This window comes from Carlito syrichta, unplaced genomic scaffold, assembly GCF_000164805.1.
Source record: "Carlito syrichta isolate Samal-C Ts95f unplaced genomic scaffold, Tarsius_syrichta-2.0.1 Scaffold91570, whole genome shotgun sequence".
In the NCBI taxonomy this organism is placed as follows: domain Eukaryota; kingdom Metazoa; phylum Chordata; class Mammalia; order Primates; family Tarsiidae; genus Carlito; species Carlito syrichta.
In genome coordinates, this window is record NW_007035666.1 from 27,741 (window position 1) to 46,218 (window position 18,478).

Here is an 18,478-nt window from a genome sequence, read left to right on the forward strand (position 1 = left end):
GGGCTTAGGCAATCCACTCACCTCAGCCTCCCAAAGGCATGGGATTACAGGCTGAGCCACAGAGCCCGGCTCTATGTGTTACTTTTTATGCCGTAATCAGAAGTGTCTGGACACTGATGGTAACCACTTTCAGCTCTCTTGTAACTCAGAAGTCAAGCATGACTTGCAGTCATCTTTCGTTCTTGGTATACATGGAGTATTATAATTTTAATACAGTTTTTTCCTTTCTTAAAATGTGTATACATTTTTTTTTGGCACCCTCTGTATATAGGCCATACTCTGAGCCTACCTAGAATCAACCATGGATCTTAGGACAAAACAGCTGTCAGAAAATATTTAGTGTGAGCCTACTTATTTCAATAGTCATGGAGGTATCTCTTATTTGTAGGTGTCCTGAAATTAACTACCAATACCAAATGACTGTCAGTTTTTTAATTTTAGCTTCCCTTAAAAGAGCTTACTCAAATTATTTTAAGACAACTTTAGGAAAAAATTACTAACAACAAAAATAATCTTCTGGGGGGTTTTCGAGTTTTTTTTTTTTGAGTTGGAGTCTCACTCTGTCACCCAGACTGGAGTGCAGTGGCACGCTCCCGGCCTGCTGGGCTCTGGTGATTCTTCTGCCTTAGCCTTTCAAGTAGCTGTACCTACAGGTGCGCGCTACCACGCCTGGCTAATTTTTGATTTATTATAGAGATGAGGTCTCGCCAAGTTGCCCGGGTGGGTCTCGAATCTGTGGGCTCAGGCAATCCACTCACCTTGGCCTCCCAAAGTGCTGGGATTACAAGCTGAGCCACCGAGCCTGGCCTGCTTTTGAGTTTTCCAAGCACTGTTACATGCATAATTTATTTAATATTCATAAAACCATGTAAGTAGTTGGGTAGGCAAGTAGTTGGGTAGGCATTCATACTTGCCCATTAAGCAGAAAAAGCCACTGACACTCAAAAAGGTTATGAACCCTTCAGACTATTTTCTATACTACTCCCAATTAACTCATTTATCATAACCCATCTAACACCAACATACCCATCCAACACTTCCAGGGTTGAATGTCTTAATGGTTACACGTAGCCAACAGGACCAAGTCTGTCTTTACATAGCATCCAAGAGACTTCATGGTCTAAAGGATATTTGTCTGTTTTTATCGCCACTTTCTCATCCTTCTCATCTTTATGTTCTAACAATACTGATCATTTTTAATTGCATGAGAATATTTAACAAGTGCTGTTATACCTCCATGCCCTTACTCATGACCCATCCCAGGACACCCACCTCTTCCTAATCTCTACTCCTGCCCCTGACCTCATCATTCAAGTCTCAGTTCACATGTGACCTCTTCTAGGAAAGACTCTCTATCTCCACCAGAGATGCTGAGGACCCTTTGCACATGCACTCATGTTTCTTGCTAAAGTAGTTACTTTTTTCTGAAAAAACTTTTCCATATCTCTCTTCTCACTAAACTCTAAACTGCATTCCCTAGGGGCAGGGGTTAGTAAGCAGTGCAACCAGAACTCAATCCAAGGTTGTTTTAATCCCAAATCCAATGCTCTTTCCATTTGGTCATACTATACTGAAACTGTAGGTCACATCAATACTTCCAAGTTTTAGCCTATGACCACAGAACAGTATAAGCCACCATAAAATGAATGAAAAGAAAACTCAATCTTCTCCATATTCCTTAAAACCTTTTATGTCTCAAGGTTTTGTGCAGATAATCTAGGAGAGTGGGTTAATAACGTTGGGTCCAGGCCACCTGAGAGTCAGGCTTCCCCCCTCTGGGGCCAGCAGCCCATAAATGGCTACCCCCAGGTGCATCTCTACCATGTGCTTGTGCAGGAATACAGCTAAGAGCAGACACTAACAAGTTAGAGCAGGAAAATACCAGCAAACATTCAGAAATTCTACCTGCAAGTTTGAAGAGAAATTCCTATAATTTTTCTACTTACCCTCTCACCTTATTGAAACAGATATAGATTAATTTGCACTTGTTACTTTTGAGAACCAACTGACCCTCTTATAAAATTATATCCCTTGGTCAGTAAAACATTTTCAATTGAAGTGGAAGTGAGAGAGGGCAAGGAAACAGATGAGGAGAGAGAGTTAAAAGGGAAAAGAAAATACAGTTGCGAAACTGGAGATCATTAGTACTAAGAGAGTTCTAAGTGCCTCCTCTCTGAAGAAAAGTACCTCTTTCTGAGTAGGCAAAAGGTTAAGGAGTAAGTCCTGTCGCAAACTTAATAGAAACAAAAAATTAAGACAGAATTCAAAGAAGGGCAGTGGAGTATTGCTAACGAAGACAAAAGTGGAAATAAAATCTCTTGCCAAGCTGCCTTTGCTAATGCAGAAAATGCATGAATTGACAAAAGATTCCAAGACTTCCACCTTCTAGTACTGCAAACACTTAGGAAACTGACAATCGTGGGAAGGAGAAAAGAAACAAAGGACAAGGTTGGTAAGAATGAGATTATGGAAGAGAAAAGAATTAAAATGGGAGCAAGAGGCATACATTTGCAAAGCTAAAATAATACTGCAAAATAAAAACAGCACTGCTTTGTTAATCCCAATAATGAAGTATTCAATGATGGATATACAGCCATACCTCATACATCATAGTAGACAATCTCCACACTAATTTATTTGATTTTGATTTTTAATTTTTAGATAGCATAAGGTTGAAAAAATGGAGCAATCTGGCAGACACAACTATCCTATGTGTTGCTCTGCAGGAAAATATTGCCAGCATTTAAAAAAAAATATTTAAGCTGAGCCCTTATAGAGTCCAACTTCATTTTCATAGGAACACTTGTAATAAAAGAAATTAAAAAACAATAATGAGGTTTTTTTCCTACTAGACTAGCAAAAAAAAATTCTAAACCATCCAACACAGTATAGGAGAGAGTGTGAAGAAAAAATAGTTATTCTCATGAATTGCTATAAGTGTGCAAATTAGTACCCTTGGCATGGTGCAGTGGTTCACACCTGTAATCCTCACACTTTGGAAAACTGGGGCAGGAGGACTGCTTGAGCCCAGGAGTTGAAGGCCGGCCTGGGCAACATAGTAAGACCTCCTATTTAAATATTGGAGAAAAAAAATTAGTATCCGCTTTCTGGTGGGCAGTTTGGCAATATGTATTAAAATGCAAAATGTACATATGTACAACAATTTCTCTTCTCTAATTATTGATACTAAATTGACCATGGCATAAGTACTTAAAGATCAGTGCAAATGCAAATTTACAACAGCATTATTTTAGTTGCAAATTTTAGATACAACCTGATATTCATCATAGGCTATTTAAACAAATTATGACATACACATATGAATTAAAAATACGTATTAAAAATAAGGGTAAGGATTTATATTTAAAGCCATGGAACATGCTGTCAAGACAAAAAAGCAGGTTACAAAACAAGTAGCCCCATGCAGGTGCATCCCCACCAGACGGTGGCAGGACAGGTCTGCAGATCCTGGGTCTGTGCCTGGCCCTGCTCTCTCCCAGAAAGATTGTGGATCATCATGAAAATCCTGAAAACACTGGGTCTTTCACAAGACACGTCAGTTACATCAGCTGTATTTCCATTCATAGTACAATCATCTTAGATGTTAAGAAGTCCTTTGCCCTACAATAAGGGAGTTACGAGATAGGTACAATGTTTGCCTTTCATACTGTGGCTCTAACTTAAGTGAAATACACAGCTTAAATGTTCTAATCCTTTTATTTCAGTCCACTTTTGATCACTTTAACAGATATGCCCTTTGAATTTTGACTATGGCTATAACCATGCCATATATGGTCTCAGTTCTAAAATCAATAATGAAATCCCAAGATGCTTCTAAGTTTAAAACAATGTGGTTCATGTCTATAATTCCAGCATTTTGGGAGGCCAAGGCAGGAGAATCATTTGAGGCTAGGAGTTTGAGACCAGCCTGGGCAATACAGCAAGACCCCATCACTACAAAAAATAAAAAATAAAAAATTAGCTGGGTGTGATAGCACGTGCATATAGTCCTAGCTTCTCAGCAGGTTGAGGTGGGAGGATCACTAAGTGCCCAAAAGGTCAAAGTTGCAGTGAGCCATTGCACTACAGCCTGCAGCCTAGGCAACAAAGCGAGACTCTCTCAAACGAGGTCAAAAAAGTATTGTATGAGAGAGGTATCTAAGAGAATGTTAACCACTGTTAACATTTTAGTGAACTCTGAGTAGCAGGATTTCTGGAGATATTTTACATTTCACATTTTATGTGTTTCTGTATAGTACAGATTTTTTAAAAAATCAGCACCATTTTATAAAAAATTTAAAACTACTTTAAAAATCAAACATTATTTCTTTTTAAAAAGAATTTTGATATTATGTACATTAAATATTATTCTTTGGAATGATTCTAATTGAGAGCTTCTTCATTCAGAAGGAAATGACATCAAAATAAATTAGGACCCCTTCACATATAATCTTTGTCCATAGCTGAGTATCTCCTGACAAAGAGGACTTAGCAGAGTCACAATTTTAACAATATTTATTGTAGTTATTTAACTAACTGAAATCTGGAAATTTATACATTTATGAAATGCATTCTTACTAGAATTACAAGGAAATCTTAATAGATACCCAGAAATCTAAACACATAATACTACAACATGATATATATTTTCAACTTGTATTACCTGAAAAACCTGTGTTTGCTTCCTCTAGCCTCAGAGTCCTGCCAGACCCTGAGTTTTACATATTTTTAATATTTTACATAAATCTTACCTCTTCAAGCTTCTTCTCAATCTCTTTAAAGACAAGATTTGCCTTAAACCCATCACCTGCAGAACTGGTTGGTGCAGCCTCAATTTGATGAGTTCTAAAAGAACTGGGGGAAAGATTCAGTTTCAATTCATGGGGTCACATGGGTACTAGGCTTTTCAATATTTATACAACAGTAATTTTCAAAAATTCTAAGAACAGAGATGTTGCAACTCTTATCCAAAGGAAATCTTTAGTAAGCACATAAAACAAGCTTTTCTTCCCATTTTTTTTTCCAACAAATAATGAGCTTATTAGGTATGAAGCATTGTTCTTAAAAATACAGTAAATCAAAAAAGCTACCTTCATGAACCTTACATGCTAGTGAAGGAGACAATTAAGCAGAAAAATAAAGAGTACAGTTACTATGAAGAAAATAAGGCAGGCTAAGGGGATAGGGTATATATTTATGTGTGTTATAGATAGTGTGATAAGGAAAACCTCTCTCAAGGGGTGATATTTAAATTAGGTTTTAAATTATATAAAATAAGCCAGCCCTAAAAAGTTTTGGATAGGGAAGCCAGTTCTAGCCTGAGGGAACTCCAAATATAAAGAATTTGAGGTAGAAACTAGCTTGACAGCTAAAGGAAATATAAGAAGGTCAGTACAGCTGTACAGAAGAGCAGAAGAATACATGGCCTGAGAAACACACAGGACAAGATAGCTAGGGGCTTTGTAGGTCACAGTCAGGATTTTCAGTTTTATTTTAAGAATAATAAGAATGACAGGTTAGAAGCTAGAAAGCAGCATAATCCAATTTACATATTTTAAAAAATAAATCTGGCTGTCAGCAGAAAAAATGGACTGTAAGGGGGCAAATGGGAGTTAGAGAGATCAATTAAGAAGCTACTGCAGGAGGCCAGGCCAGAGATGGTGGGAATCAGAACAGGAATGGGAGTAAGCAGCGGCTGACTTCAAGATTTGTTTTTTTCCTGCAATACAAGACATGAGTTAACAACCATTAGCCTACTGGCTGTTCTATACTTGTGAAATACTACAGATAAATAGCCTGATGTGAAAGAAGGAACACAACCTTTACAGCCATGAAGTCCAGGAGTGGAATCCCAAGGGCCTCCTCCACTCACTGGCAATATGATTCTGATCGGGTTACTTCATTTCAGTGCACAGTGGGGAGGCAGGGGAGAAGGAAGGTGCCAATGACTCTGCAGAACTAAACGGAATCTTGTATGGAAGGCACTCGGCAGAGTACCAGACCATGGTAAAAAAATGATATCCATGACTGTTCGGCTCCCTAGCCTCAAGTGTTAGGGATGAACAGAGACCCCAAGGACTGAGGAAGACCTTGGGATGTTAGGTAATTCCTCTGACATGCCACAAGCATGCTGGTGATGGCTAGAACCAACACTGGAACACGGGAAGGACATATTTGAAGGGATCAAGAGACAGCAGTTGTCCAACAGCATTTCTTTTTCTTTCTTTCTTTCTCTACCCCTCTCCTTTCTGTCTGTCTCCCCATACCACTCCAACCCATTCCTCCTCTCCCTTCCCCTTCCTTCCTCCTGTCATTCCATAAATATTTAATGACTACTTGCTACATGCCAAGTAAGACATTTAGAGGCACTGGGGATATGGTAGTGAACAAATCGGACCCAGTCCCTGACCTCACTGAGTTTATATTCTTCCACTGGAGGAGAAAAAGAAGTACATAAAATAACTGCAAATTGTAGCTATTAGGAAAGAAACAAAAAGAGGAGTAGGGTGACTATAGTTTATAATAATCTACTGTACATTTCAAAATAGCTAGATGAGAATAATTTGAATGTTTCTAGAATGAAGACAAATATTTACAGTGATGGAAATCCCAAGTATACTGATCTTATCTTTACAAATTACATGAATATATTAAAGTATGACACGTACTCTGAAACTACATAAATTATGCACTGGTAAAAAATTGTTTTAAATTAAAAAGATAAACAGGAACCTACTTTAAGTAGAACAGTCACAGAATGACCTCTCTGAACAGGTGAATTTAAGCTAACACCCTATAAAAGGAAGAAAAGGAGCTAGACATTCAAAGGGGAAATTGCAAACATCCTGAGGGAGAAAAGAGTTTGGTATGTTTAAAAAAAAAAAAAAAAGTAAAATAAGACCAAATTCACTAGAACACAGTAAGTGAGGGGAGAGAGATATGAAACGAAACTGGAGAACTAAGTAGGGACCAGATTACACAGACAGGCTACAGTAGGGAATTTGGGAAGTCACAGAAATGATAACAGCGAAGTGAAACTGTTTATTCTTATAGCAGTGTGCAGAATGAATGGGGGGGGGCTTGTGGGCAGACGAGAGGAGGCTGCTGGAGTAGTCCTTATAGGAGGGCATGGTGGCCTGGACGACAGAGACAGTCTGCCAGTGTAGACAGAGACAAAAAAGTGATTCAAATGAGAAATAGTATCTACAGGCCTTGCTGTTGGGGGTGAGGGAGATAAACGGGGGAAAGGGCAAGGACTATGCCGACATTTGGCCTGAGTGGTGTAGTGCCATTGACTGAGACAAGGAAGTGTGCAGTGGGAGTAGAAGAGATGCAAGGTCTGTTTTAGGCACATTAAGTATGACACGTTTGTGAGACAAGAAGACAGTTGGATATGAGAGTCCAGAACCCAGGAGCAGTCTAGGCTGGAGACAACAAGGAGCAATCATCAGCATAATGCAAGCAATTAAATCCCTGGGACTGGACCGAAGGGGAATTACAGAGAAACAAGAATGCCCAGGACAATGTCCTTTGGAAATCCATTACTCAGAGGTCAAGGACAGAAGGGAAAGTAGCAAGAGGAAAACCAGGAGATGCAAGAGGAAAACCAGGAGCACGGTGTCACTGAAGTGGAGAGAGGAGAAGAGCTCCAGGAGGGAGGAGCAAACTATGTCAAACGCTGCCAAAAGGTCAAGTACCCCCTGGATTTGGCATGTGGAGAGTACAGATGACCTTGACAAAAGCAGTTTTAAGAGGTGGAGGGTCAGATGATAGTGAACTGAAGAGTGAATAGGAGAGGGAAGTAGAGACAGCATGCCTCTTTTGAGGCATTAGTTTTAGGGGAACCTCGAAATAAAGTGGTCTCTGGAGGGGAGTGTGGTATCAAGGAAGGTCTGTGGCTGTTTTGGGGGGGTAGGATAAAAATGACACTGATTTTGACGAATTACTTAAAGATATGTAGCATTCCTTCTGGATATGGGCAAAGGAGAGTTCTCTATTTTGAAATTTTTTTCCAATTTTTTTATTATGTTAAAATACATATAACACAAAATTTACCACTCTAACCATGTTTAAGTGTACAGTTCAGTGGTATTAAATACATTCATAATGTTGTGCAACAATCACTACCTTTCATCTCTGTAACTCTTTTCATTTTATAAAACTCAAACTCTATACCCATTAAACAATAATTCCCCATTTCCCCTCAATCCCAGCCCTTGGCAACCACCATTCTATTCTACGTCTCTATGATTTTGACTACTGTATTCCTCATGTAAATGGAATCATACAGTATTTGTCCTTTTTGTGACTTATTATTTCACTTAGCAAAATGTTCTCAAGGTTCATCTAAGATGCAGCACATATCAGAATTTTTAGGAAGGTTTGGTTATGTTTTAAGATTAACATATCAGAGCACGTATGCCTGATGATGGTAATGAACCAGGGAGAAAGGAGATGGAAGGAAAGAAATCTTGAGAAGGTCACAGGGGATGGGATCTAGTTACCTATTACAAGACGAGGAAAAGACTCAAGGAAGAGGATCAGATAGGTGCAGTTCTAGTGGTCTATAGGTTTTAGGATGAAAACTGTGGGAGTTTGGGTTTAATGGCTTCTATTCTCTCTCTCTCTCTCTCTCTCTCTGGTTTTCTGGCTTCTATTTCCTCTACAAAGAATAAGACAAAGTAATCAGCAGTGAAAGGGTGGGTATGGAAAGACTGAGAAGTTGAAAACTGAGCCTACTAGAGGAATCAATTCAATATTGTAAACAAGGAATGGAACCTTGGCTCCAGCATTCTAATCTTGTGCAGTCCTCAGAGCAAAGGATGCTACCCATGCTGCTTTCCCTTCACCGCTGCTTCTCCTTGTGTCTAGAATACCTCCATATTAGCTAATTCCATTTCCCCCTTCAAGATCCAGCCCTGAAAGGAAAACTCCTGTTCTGTAAACTGTGAAACCCTGCTAAATGTCAGCTTCTCCAGAGCAGATACCACATCTTTAAATATATATATATATTTGTATTACCAGCATACAATAGGCACTTAGTAAACAGTGACTGAATGGAATTAAAATTACACTGAATTATCCTTTGTCTAAATCCTAATTTCTTCCTGTTCCATTCAGAGCAGAATTATCTGTGGTACACTTTCTTCTTAGTCAAAAGTCTGAATAAGTGACCTAAAATCAAGTGACCACACCTAGTTCTCCTTCACAAGCCAGTTATATTCCATTAATGGTCCAGCTTGTCAGCTTTAATCATCATTGTGCTCTTCTTTAAACTTGCCAGTTCTAACATGTTCCCAAAGGTCATAAATGTGTCTTTATCTTGCTTGTTTTGAAAATCTCATCAAGCTACTGATTAACCAACTTTTCATCCAGATTAGGAAAAAAAGTTAATATATAAAGTTTTATCAATATTTTCTGAAAACTCCTCATTCCTTACAGCGTATGTGATCTGTGCTCTAAGGAAACTGAATATACCAACCTAACCTCAGAAAGAGATTATTCACATTCATAAGAGGATATTTCTCATAATTACTTTATATACAAAGTTCTTTGAGTAGAAATCAAATTCTGATTTAGTTTAAATATAAGTTTACTGGAATAAATCTAGTATGCAACATACTAAAAGGGACTTTGAAGATTAACCATCAGAATATCCTACTCAGGATGAGAATTCCCTCTAGGATTCCCGAAAACGTTCATTCTAAGGCCTACACAGGCTCTGCTTCAACAACGTCAAATGCTGAGAGTGCAGAGTAGCCAACAAAACAGAAGCTCTCAACTTGATAGTTAGAACTTTGATTCCTACCACTTAAGACTCTCTTGGGATAATTTGTTTTAATTCTGAACATCAATCTCCTCATCTATGAACAAGTTATAATATCTGCTGTGCAAGGTTTTTGTGAGGATTAAACAAAGAAATGCAAGTGAAGCACCTAGTATGGCCAAAGCTCTTAAGGCTGGACATGATGGCACACGCCTATAGTCCCAGTTACTCGGAAAGCTAAGACATGAGGATTGCTTGATTGAGCCCAAGACATCAAGCCAGCAGTAAACTATAATTGGGCCACTGCACTCCAGCCTGGGCAACAGAGCGAGACTGTCTCTTTTAAAAAACAAAAACCAAACCAAAAAAGCTTCTTACGACTTAATAATAAAAAGACACATAACTCAATTTTAAAATGGCCAAAGCATCTGAATAGGCATTTCTCAAAGAAGATATACAAACTGCTAATAAGCACAAGAAAAGATACTCGGCCGGGCTTGGTGGCTCAGCCTGTAATCCCGTGCTTTGGCAGACCGAGGTGAGTGAATTGCCTGAGCCCGTGGGTTCGAGACCCGACTGGGAAACTTGGCGAGACCTCATCTCTACAATAAATCAAAAAAATTAGCCGAGTGTGGTAGCGTGTGCCTGTAGTTCCAATTACTTGGAAGGTTGAGGCGGAAGAATCGCCGGAGTCCAGCAGGTAGAGGCCGCAGTGGCTGGAAGTGGCTACTGCACTCTAGTCTGGGCAACTGAGTGAGACTTCAACTCAAACAAATAAATAAATAATAAAAAATAAATGTTTTTTTTAAAAATAAACTTAAAAAAAGATACTCAATATCAGTTGTCACTAGGGAAATGCAAATCAAAATACCCAGTAGAATGACTAAAATAAAAAAGACAGACAATAAACAAATGACAGGATGAGAAGAAACTAGAACCTTTATACAATGGAATATTATTCAGCCATAAAAAAGAATGAAGTGCTGATATATACTATAACAGAAATGAATCTTGAAAACATTATGCTAAGTGAAAGATGTCAATCACAAAAGACCACATATTTTATGATTTCATGTATATAAAATGTCCAGAATAGGCAAACGCATCAGGACAGAAAGTAAATCAGTGGTTGCCAGACACTACAAGGAATGGGTACATTATTTCTTCTGAGGTGATGAAAATGTTCTTAAATTAGCTGCAGTAATGACTGCACGATTTTGTGATACACTAAAAACCAATGAATGTATACTTAAAGTGAGTGAACTGTATGGCATGTGAGTTATGTCTCAATAAAGCTGTTTAAAATAATTTTTAAAAACTAGTTGCTGTTTTTCTTAGTGTTTGAAAAGAACACAAAGGTCCACATTTTAATAGAAACTTCATCCCCAAATCTAACATTTAACCAGTAATCAGTTTGTTCTGATAGAGGTGATTGTGCAGTATACATAAGCACTAGGGAGTAAAGTTCATTTGTAATCAGTCACTCCCCTTGACCTTAGAGCAGGCATGTGGTCCCACCATGGACATAAATACAGCCAAAAGAGCTCAGAGTTGAAAGACAAAAAAGAAACCTCATAGGAATAGGTAGAGTGGGAGGTATGGTCATATCCTCTTTGGCCAAGCTGTGGGCTTCAATGAGATGGATGTGTTCCCGTTCTGTACTAAAAGTCTAAACTCCTTTTTTCCAATCTCCTGGGTGATATTTATAATTTTTGACCATTTAATCAGTGACATGACTAGAGAAATAGGAAAGAGGAAAGAAAAATGCACTGGAAAATAAAAAACCAACAGTTTATTGAGCAACCATGTGTGGCAGGTATTTTTAATTTGTAAGTTTTCTGATCCCTGAAGTAGGTAAATTTCTCATTCTAGCTGCTAACAGACTGGTGGCTACATGAATATGAAGACTGACAGAAATCACACACCTCGGGAGGCCAAGGTGGGAAGATTCTTTGAGTCCAGGAGTTTGAGATCAGCCTGGGCAACAAAACAAGGCCCTGTCTCTCAGAAAAGGAAAAAAAAAAAAAAAGAGATTTGCATGTATTCCTCAAATATCTATTTTAAAACAAAACTAAAATAATACATATGTATGTGTGTCCACTATCTACTGAAAAGGCCTGAGAGTAATAACTATGAGTACACAGCTAGCAACCACACTGTGGTTTCTAAATACCATTCTCCACTAAAAGGAACTAGGACTCCTTGAAGAAACTACTGATCCTAAGGTTAGGGCAAGGAAAGAACAAGATTACACTGGAATATCTTCTTGAGCCAGAAAGTAAGAAAGTACTTCAAAAAAGCATGGGGAATTATGGTCATTCTTACTGGTCAAATCAAGGGCATTTTGAGCATCAAAATAATCAATACTAATGGAATAAATGAAGATTCCATTGAGTTCACATATATGTGTATGAATATATATTGAATAAAATAAGATTCCACGAGTTCATATATATGTATATATGAATATACAGTATATGAATCAATTTTAAAATATATTAATAAATTTTAAAATGAGAGAAAAAGGAAAGCTTTTCCTACAGCAGAATGTCAGTCAATAAAGGAGGTTAGAAAATCACTAATGAATGTTAAAATTAATGGGCAGTGGGTGAAAGTCTGATAAGGAACAGGATATTTATATAATTGCAAAGCATCTTGTCAAAAGTTACTTTTTAACTGCCAAGAACAGCAACTCTTCAGAAGAAAACATAGTAGATGCCACCTTAGTTAAGTGATTAAAGCTAACATCACCAAGATACAGGCAAATGCAAATTGAGGGACATTCTACTCATAAAGAATGTATCTATACTCTTTAAGAAAAATCTAGTAACCTAGATAAAATTAGAGTCTATAATACTAAATTATCTTTCACAGAAACAAAGAACGAGTTTCACATATTCTCACTCATAAGTGGACCTCGAACAACTATCATAATACTATATAAGAAAATGATTGAAATAGCAGGAAAATGCAGAGGGGCTGGGGGAGGGCGGAGAGGTGGGACTGACAGAAGTGGAAATCTGCCTGGGAAAGGAGGGGCACAACTCATCAACAAGGGTATCTATCTGTACAATGAATATTTGGATACCTAACCCTGAATTGTACCCCACACTTTTAAAATAGAAAAATTTAAAAGTTAAAAAAAAAGAAAAGAAAAATCAAGGTCAAGAAATACAAAGAAAGGCTAAGGAAATGTTTCAGATGAAGGGAAACTAAAGAGACATGACAGTCATGTGTTCAGAGATTTCTCCTGGACAGGGAGAAAAAAATAAAGTTTGTAGTATGTTTTATAAACATATTATTGGGACAATGACTATGTCCTTTGGACTAGGTAACAGTATTGGTTCAGTGTTAAATTTCTTGACTTTGATGACTATTTCTTGACTTTGATTGATCAGTGTTAAACTTCTTGACTGATGACTAAGTAAGAGAATGTCCTTGTTTTTACAAACGCACACCGAAATATTTAGGGACAGTGGAGAATAATGTATCCTACTTCCTCTCAAATAGTTAATAAAAATATGCATATAGATATAAATTTATTAGAGGAAAAATAATAAAGCAAGATGTCAACAACTGGTAAATCTAGGTACAATGTATATGGGAGATCCTTGTACTATTCTTATTGTATTTTTCCTGTATGTTTGAAATTATATCAAAATAAAGGGTTCTAATTAAAAAAGAAATTCAGAAAATGACAAAGTTAATCATCTACAATGCCACTACGCCAACAATTTTTCTATATTCATTTTTCCATACTGTTTCTTCTAGTTCTTGTTTATGAGCATGCATACAATTGCCATCATTACACAGAATCGCCATCACTACACAGAAAAAATTTTACTTCTAACTTTTAACTTCTTCTACCATCTAGGATCTTCAAATAACACCCACTAGGCTAAACTTTCAAGCTAACTTAATTTCCCATTTAAGAAAAAATTGCAACAATTCAAATATGCCTCAACCAAGGATGGATAAACAAACTGGTATTTCCATACAATGGAATACTACTGCTGAGCAATAATAAATAAACACACACATAAATAAATAAATAATAAAAAGGAACAGGTTACTGATGCACACAGTAATGTGGCTGAATCTAAAACGCATTATACTAAGTGAAAGAAGTCATACTCAAAGCCTTTTTTATTCTATTCACATGACATTCTACAGAGGCAGAAAACACGTCAGTGGTTGCCAGTGGCAAGAGGGGAAGAGGAAGGACTGACCACAGAGGAGGTGTACAAGGAATTTGGAGGGGGTGACAAAACTGTCCAAAATCTTGTTTATGGTGGTAGTTATATGGTGTGTACAACTGTCAAAACTTGAGGAAAAATTGCAAAGATGTGGAATCAACATAAGAGTTCATCAACCAATGAAAACGTTTCTCTCTCTCTCTCTCTCCATGGAAAATTACTCAGCCATCAAAAATAAACAAATAATGTCTTTTGCAGCAACTCAGATGGAACTGGAGGTCATTATCCCAAATGAAGTAATTTAAGAACAGAAAATTACACACCACATGATTTCACTTATAAGCGAGAATCAAACTGAGAGTCTGCTAAGGCATACAATGTGGTATAATGAACATAAAAGATTCTGAAAGAGGGAGGGAAGTGAAGGGTGAAAAATTACCTATCAGGTACAAGGTAATGGGTACACTAAAAACCCTGACTTCATCACAATACTATATATATATATAACTTGTACTTCCTAAAGCTACTGAAATAAAAAAAACACTTAAATTTTAAAAAGCCTTGTGGAAATATACTAAAAAGAGTAACTTTTACTGTATGCAAATTATATTTTAATTAAAAAAGAAGAAACAAAGTTGGGTTTTAAAAATGGGTTTCATTTAACAGAATAAAGAATGCAAACCTATGCCCAGTCTGTACTATAAATGTTCTCCACTTATATAAAATTAATAGGATATTATAATACAAAGTCAATATTCAGCTCAAAACAGATCTAAATTAAAGTTAAACAGGAAATTCTCTTAAATATGACCTCGCTCATTAATTTTTCATAACCCCTGTTGCAACACTAAACATTACTCCTCCACACTATTGCAATAGCATTCCTGGCCTCTGGTGTCTCCACCATCCAACCTAAAGAAACACCAGACTGATCTACCTAATATACCATATAATCACATGCTCTTTTGCTACAACCCATAGATGCTATAGGATAAATTTCAAACTCCTGAGCATAGCATGTGAAGCATTTCAAAGCATAATCCAACCTAATGTTACTGTCACCTACACAGTACTGGCTCTGCCTCTTGATCTAGGCACAGAAAATATTCTCCACCCATACAGCACAACCACTTACCAAACCACCTTTTATCTTCAAATCCCTGTACCTATGTACACACCAGAAATGCCTTTCCCCTACACTTCTGCTGGGCAATCCTAGTCATCCCAGCTCAAATTTACTTTCTTCATAACAATTTCTTCCTCTTTGCTCCTCTGTACCAGGAACTTACCTCTAAGCTTCTATAGCATTTTGAAAAACATCTGTCTGCCTTTCCCACATACTTAGAGGACCATACTTAGGGGGACCTAAGCATGCAGCAGTTGTTCCATCAAAGTTAGTTAAAGAAGTAATTAGATAGCTACACGAATATGATGACTATGGTGGCTCTTTATAGGGTGGTTTTTACTAAGGATTTTCAACTCCAAATATGAACTGGATGGGATGTCAGAGCTCAGTTCAGAACCAATGAACCAGATTTAGGAGGAAACAAGATTAAACACCTTTTATACCAACTTAATAAACATTTACCCACTGTGAGAGAGATTTTAGGAGCAGAAAAAATAAGTCACAATCTTAGGCTTCAAGGATTTCATGTAACAAAGGGAATAAAAAGAATCTAGATACACTGCAACCAAACCAAAATTGGATAGTACCCAAAAAGGAACAAACTGCTATGGATATTCCAAGGGAGATGGTACTTGAAACGGGCCTTAAAGATAGATTTTTTTTACAATAGAAATGATATTCTGGGCAGAGAAAGAAGAGTGAAAAAGACAAAGGAAAAGAGGCCCAAGAGCTTGTAAAAGGTAAGACCACAATGGACTTGGTAAAAGAAGTGTGTTGCATATCTTTCGTGGAACAAAAAGTGTGAATAAATGATTAATCGCCAAGAATTTCAAAAGAAAAAAAGAATCAATGTTAAAAGCTACAGCAGGGTTAAAGAAAATAAGGAGGGAAAATAAGGACGAGGACATTCAATTTCATTCAGATCACTGGTAGCCTTATCTGACCACAGTGGCTAGGTAAAGAATTAGACTGAGGTGTTACAGCTTGAGAAAACAAAGGTGGCTCAGTATAAAAAGAGAACAATTAAGATGGAGAAAAATAGATTTTTAGACTAGGGAAGACCTGGACCTGTTTGCTGACAGAGATAAGGGAGCCAATGGAAAGAAATATGTTAAGATTCAAGGCCGGGCGCAGTGGCTCAAGCCTGTAATACCAGTACTTTGGGAGGCCAAGTTGAGAGGATTGCCTGAGCCCCCGGGTTCGAGACCAGTCTGGGCAACACAGCGAGACCTCATTTCTACAATAAATCAAAGAATTAACTGGGCATGGTGGCGCTTGCCTGTAGTTCCAGCTACTTGAAAGGCTGAGGCAGAAGGATCACCTGAGCCCTGCAGGTCGAGGCTGCCATATCAGTGAACAGCATGCCGCTGCACTCCTGCCTGGGCGACAGAGTGAGACAACGACTCAAAAAAAAAAAAAGATTCGAAAGAGAGTGTATATAATAGATGGAACAAAGTTACAGAAAGTGGATGAACAACAGCATGCAAAGAGGAAAGGAAGGGGGCGTTTTCCTCTGGGAAGGAGGAGCACTTCTCTGGGAGAGGGGCAAAGAAGCTGCAGGATCCCAGGAGGGACCGGAAAGAAGGTGCCGAGGAGCACAGGCATCTGAAGGGAGGAAGAAAATCAGCAGGAGACTGGCAGAATCCTAGCAACGATAAAGGCTTGGCTGGCTTCAGAAACATGCCTGTGCAGAGCTCCGGTCACCGCAGTCCATGACTGTCTCTAGCCCGCCTCGGCCGGGAGGCTGTGAGGGGCACTGCCCCAAATCACCCAGGTTCCAGGGCGGAGACCCTGCCCTCCTCGCAGACTTCTAGCTCAGTACTCTCTTTGACCATGCTGTCTCCTTTGAGAACATCATTTTCCTCAAGCTGATTAAAAGCTAGTAGCCATGTTATTAAAACAAGGTAACACGATACTTTTCTTTGAATGCTAAGTAAGACAACACAATCAGAATTTTTTTACACGTGAAACACCACGAACTGCGAAAAGTCAGAGTGATCAATTAGCAGACAAAGCTCAGAACGCCAGGTACCTGGCCGCTTCGGGGAAGCCCATCCTGTAGAGTGTCACAACCACAGCTCCTCCGAGGCCTAAATTGTGCTGCAGGGCCACCTTTGCACCGGGAACTTGCCTCTTTCCGGCTTCCCCTCTCAGCTGCCAGCAGAGTTCTGCACACTGAGCCAGACCTAACGAATCGAACACAGAGCCGTCAGTCTGCCGGATTAGGAAGCTGCCTCAATCTGCTTTCCTCAAATCAGGAAAGGGCTCATGTTAAGTGTGACTTTTAATCAAAGCATTTGATTAAGCTGAGGCCATCTGTGCCCAAATAATTGCCCTTGAAGTACCGAAGAATTTTTCAGCTAGTTATTCTCCTCCTAAGTAACCTCTGTATTAAGACAAAAACCAGGCTTAAGAAATTCCTTGCACTCTTTAAACTTATTCAACTTGTAGTTTTCTGGCACGTTGAAAGAGCAAACATTGAATTTACAATTCTCGGGAAAATGGCATAAAATAATTTAATTAACTTTAACTTTACCATTTTGAATGTACCCAAATAAACTAAACAAGGATTTGGGAGTTCACATTCCCTACAAAATTTAGCTGGTATAAAGAATTTTTCTCATTATTTTCCCCAAGTAGTTCCCAAGAGGAATGAATTGCTTTCTAGACTTATTCACACTATTCATAAGAAAAGCTCTAGATTTACGAGAATAACATTCTGACTCCTGGATAATAAAATCAAAGATTTTTCAGGGGTGAAAGAAACTTACTGATATAAACCACGAGAAACAGAAAGGTTAAATAATCTGTGAATGGTCACAACGCAGCCTAATTCCATCCAGAGTTGAGACTAGAATCCATAACTCCAGATTTACATTTGTCTATCATACCAGCTATTGAAGGATAGCTAAGTTACGAATGTTCTATCCGGATAGACAGGTTTCTCTGTCCTAGGGCAGAGCTCTAGCAGGCTACCTATGTGTCTATTCTTTCACCCACACTCCCTGTCACAACTTCTGATTCCTGAGTACCTGTGACAGTTTCCTTTATAAGCCCAACCTCCCCAAGAGATTTAACTGCTGCTTTTCATTTCTAAGCAGTGTTTATATCAGAGTATACATCCTAAACACTGTTTTAAAATAGGTAGTTCCACACCTTGTAATGATTTTTTTGAATCATGAACATTTTAAAAATAAATAAGGAAGGTCAAATTGAAGTGATTCCAATATACCCAAGTTTAGGGGTAATCAGTTTTACTAGAAATCTGCCTTATAAAAAGCCTAAAAAATATGTTAAAAAAAAGTATTCAAACTAGTCTTACATACACATGGGTGGGGAAATACTGCTAGCTGTCCTCACAAAAGAATAAATAGATGTGGTTATAACAAT

The 18,478-nt window shown here is 38.1% G+C and overlaps 1 protein-coding gene across 2 annotated transcripts in view; it reads right to left on the reverse strand.

The window, feature by feature from the left end:
* The window catches only part of LOC103262004 (non-specific lipid-transfer protein), a 34,369-nt gene extending 17,088 nt beyond the window's left edge, over positions 1–17,281 (reverse strand). The window contains exons 1-2 of one of the 2 annotated variants that reach the window (XM_008059605.2): positions 17,121–17,281; positions 4,752–4,854 (exon numbers count right to left, since the gene is read on the reverse strand). In XM_008059605.2, the coding sequence (XP_008057796.2) occupies positions 4,752–4,854; positions 17,121–17,143 (126 nt within the window). In that variant the 5' untranslated portion in view covers positions 17,144–17,281. The remainder of the gene's footprint in view (positions 1–4,751; positions 4,855–17,120) is intronic. The other variant, XM_021713084.1, reaches the window with a different exon arrangement.
* Positions 17,282–18,478: the final 1,197 nt, after the last annotated feature.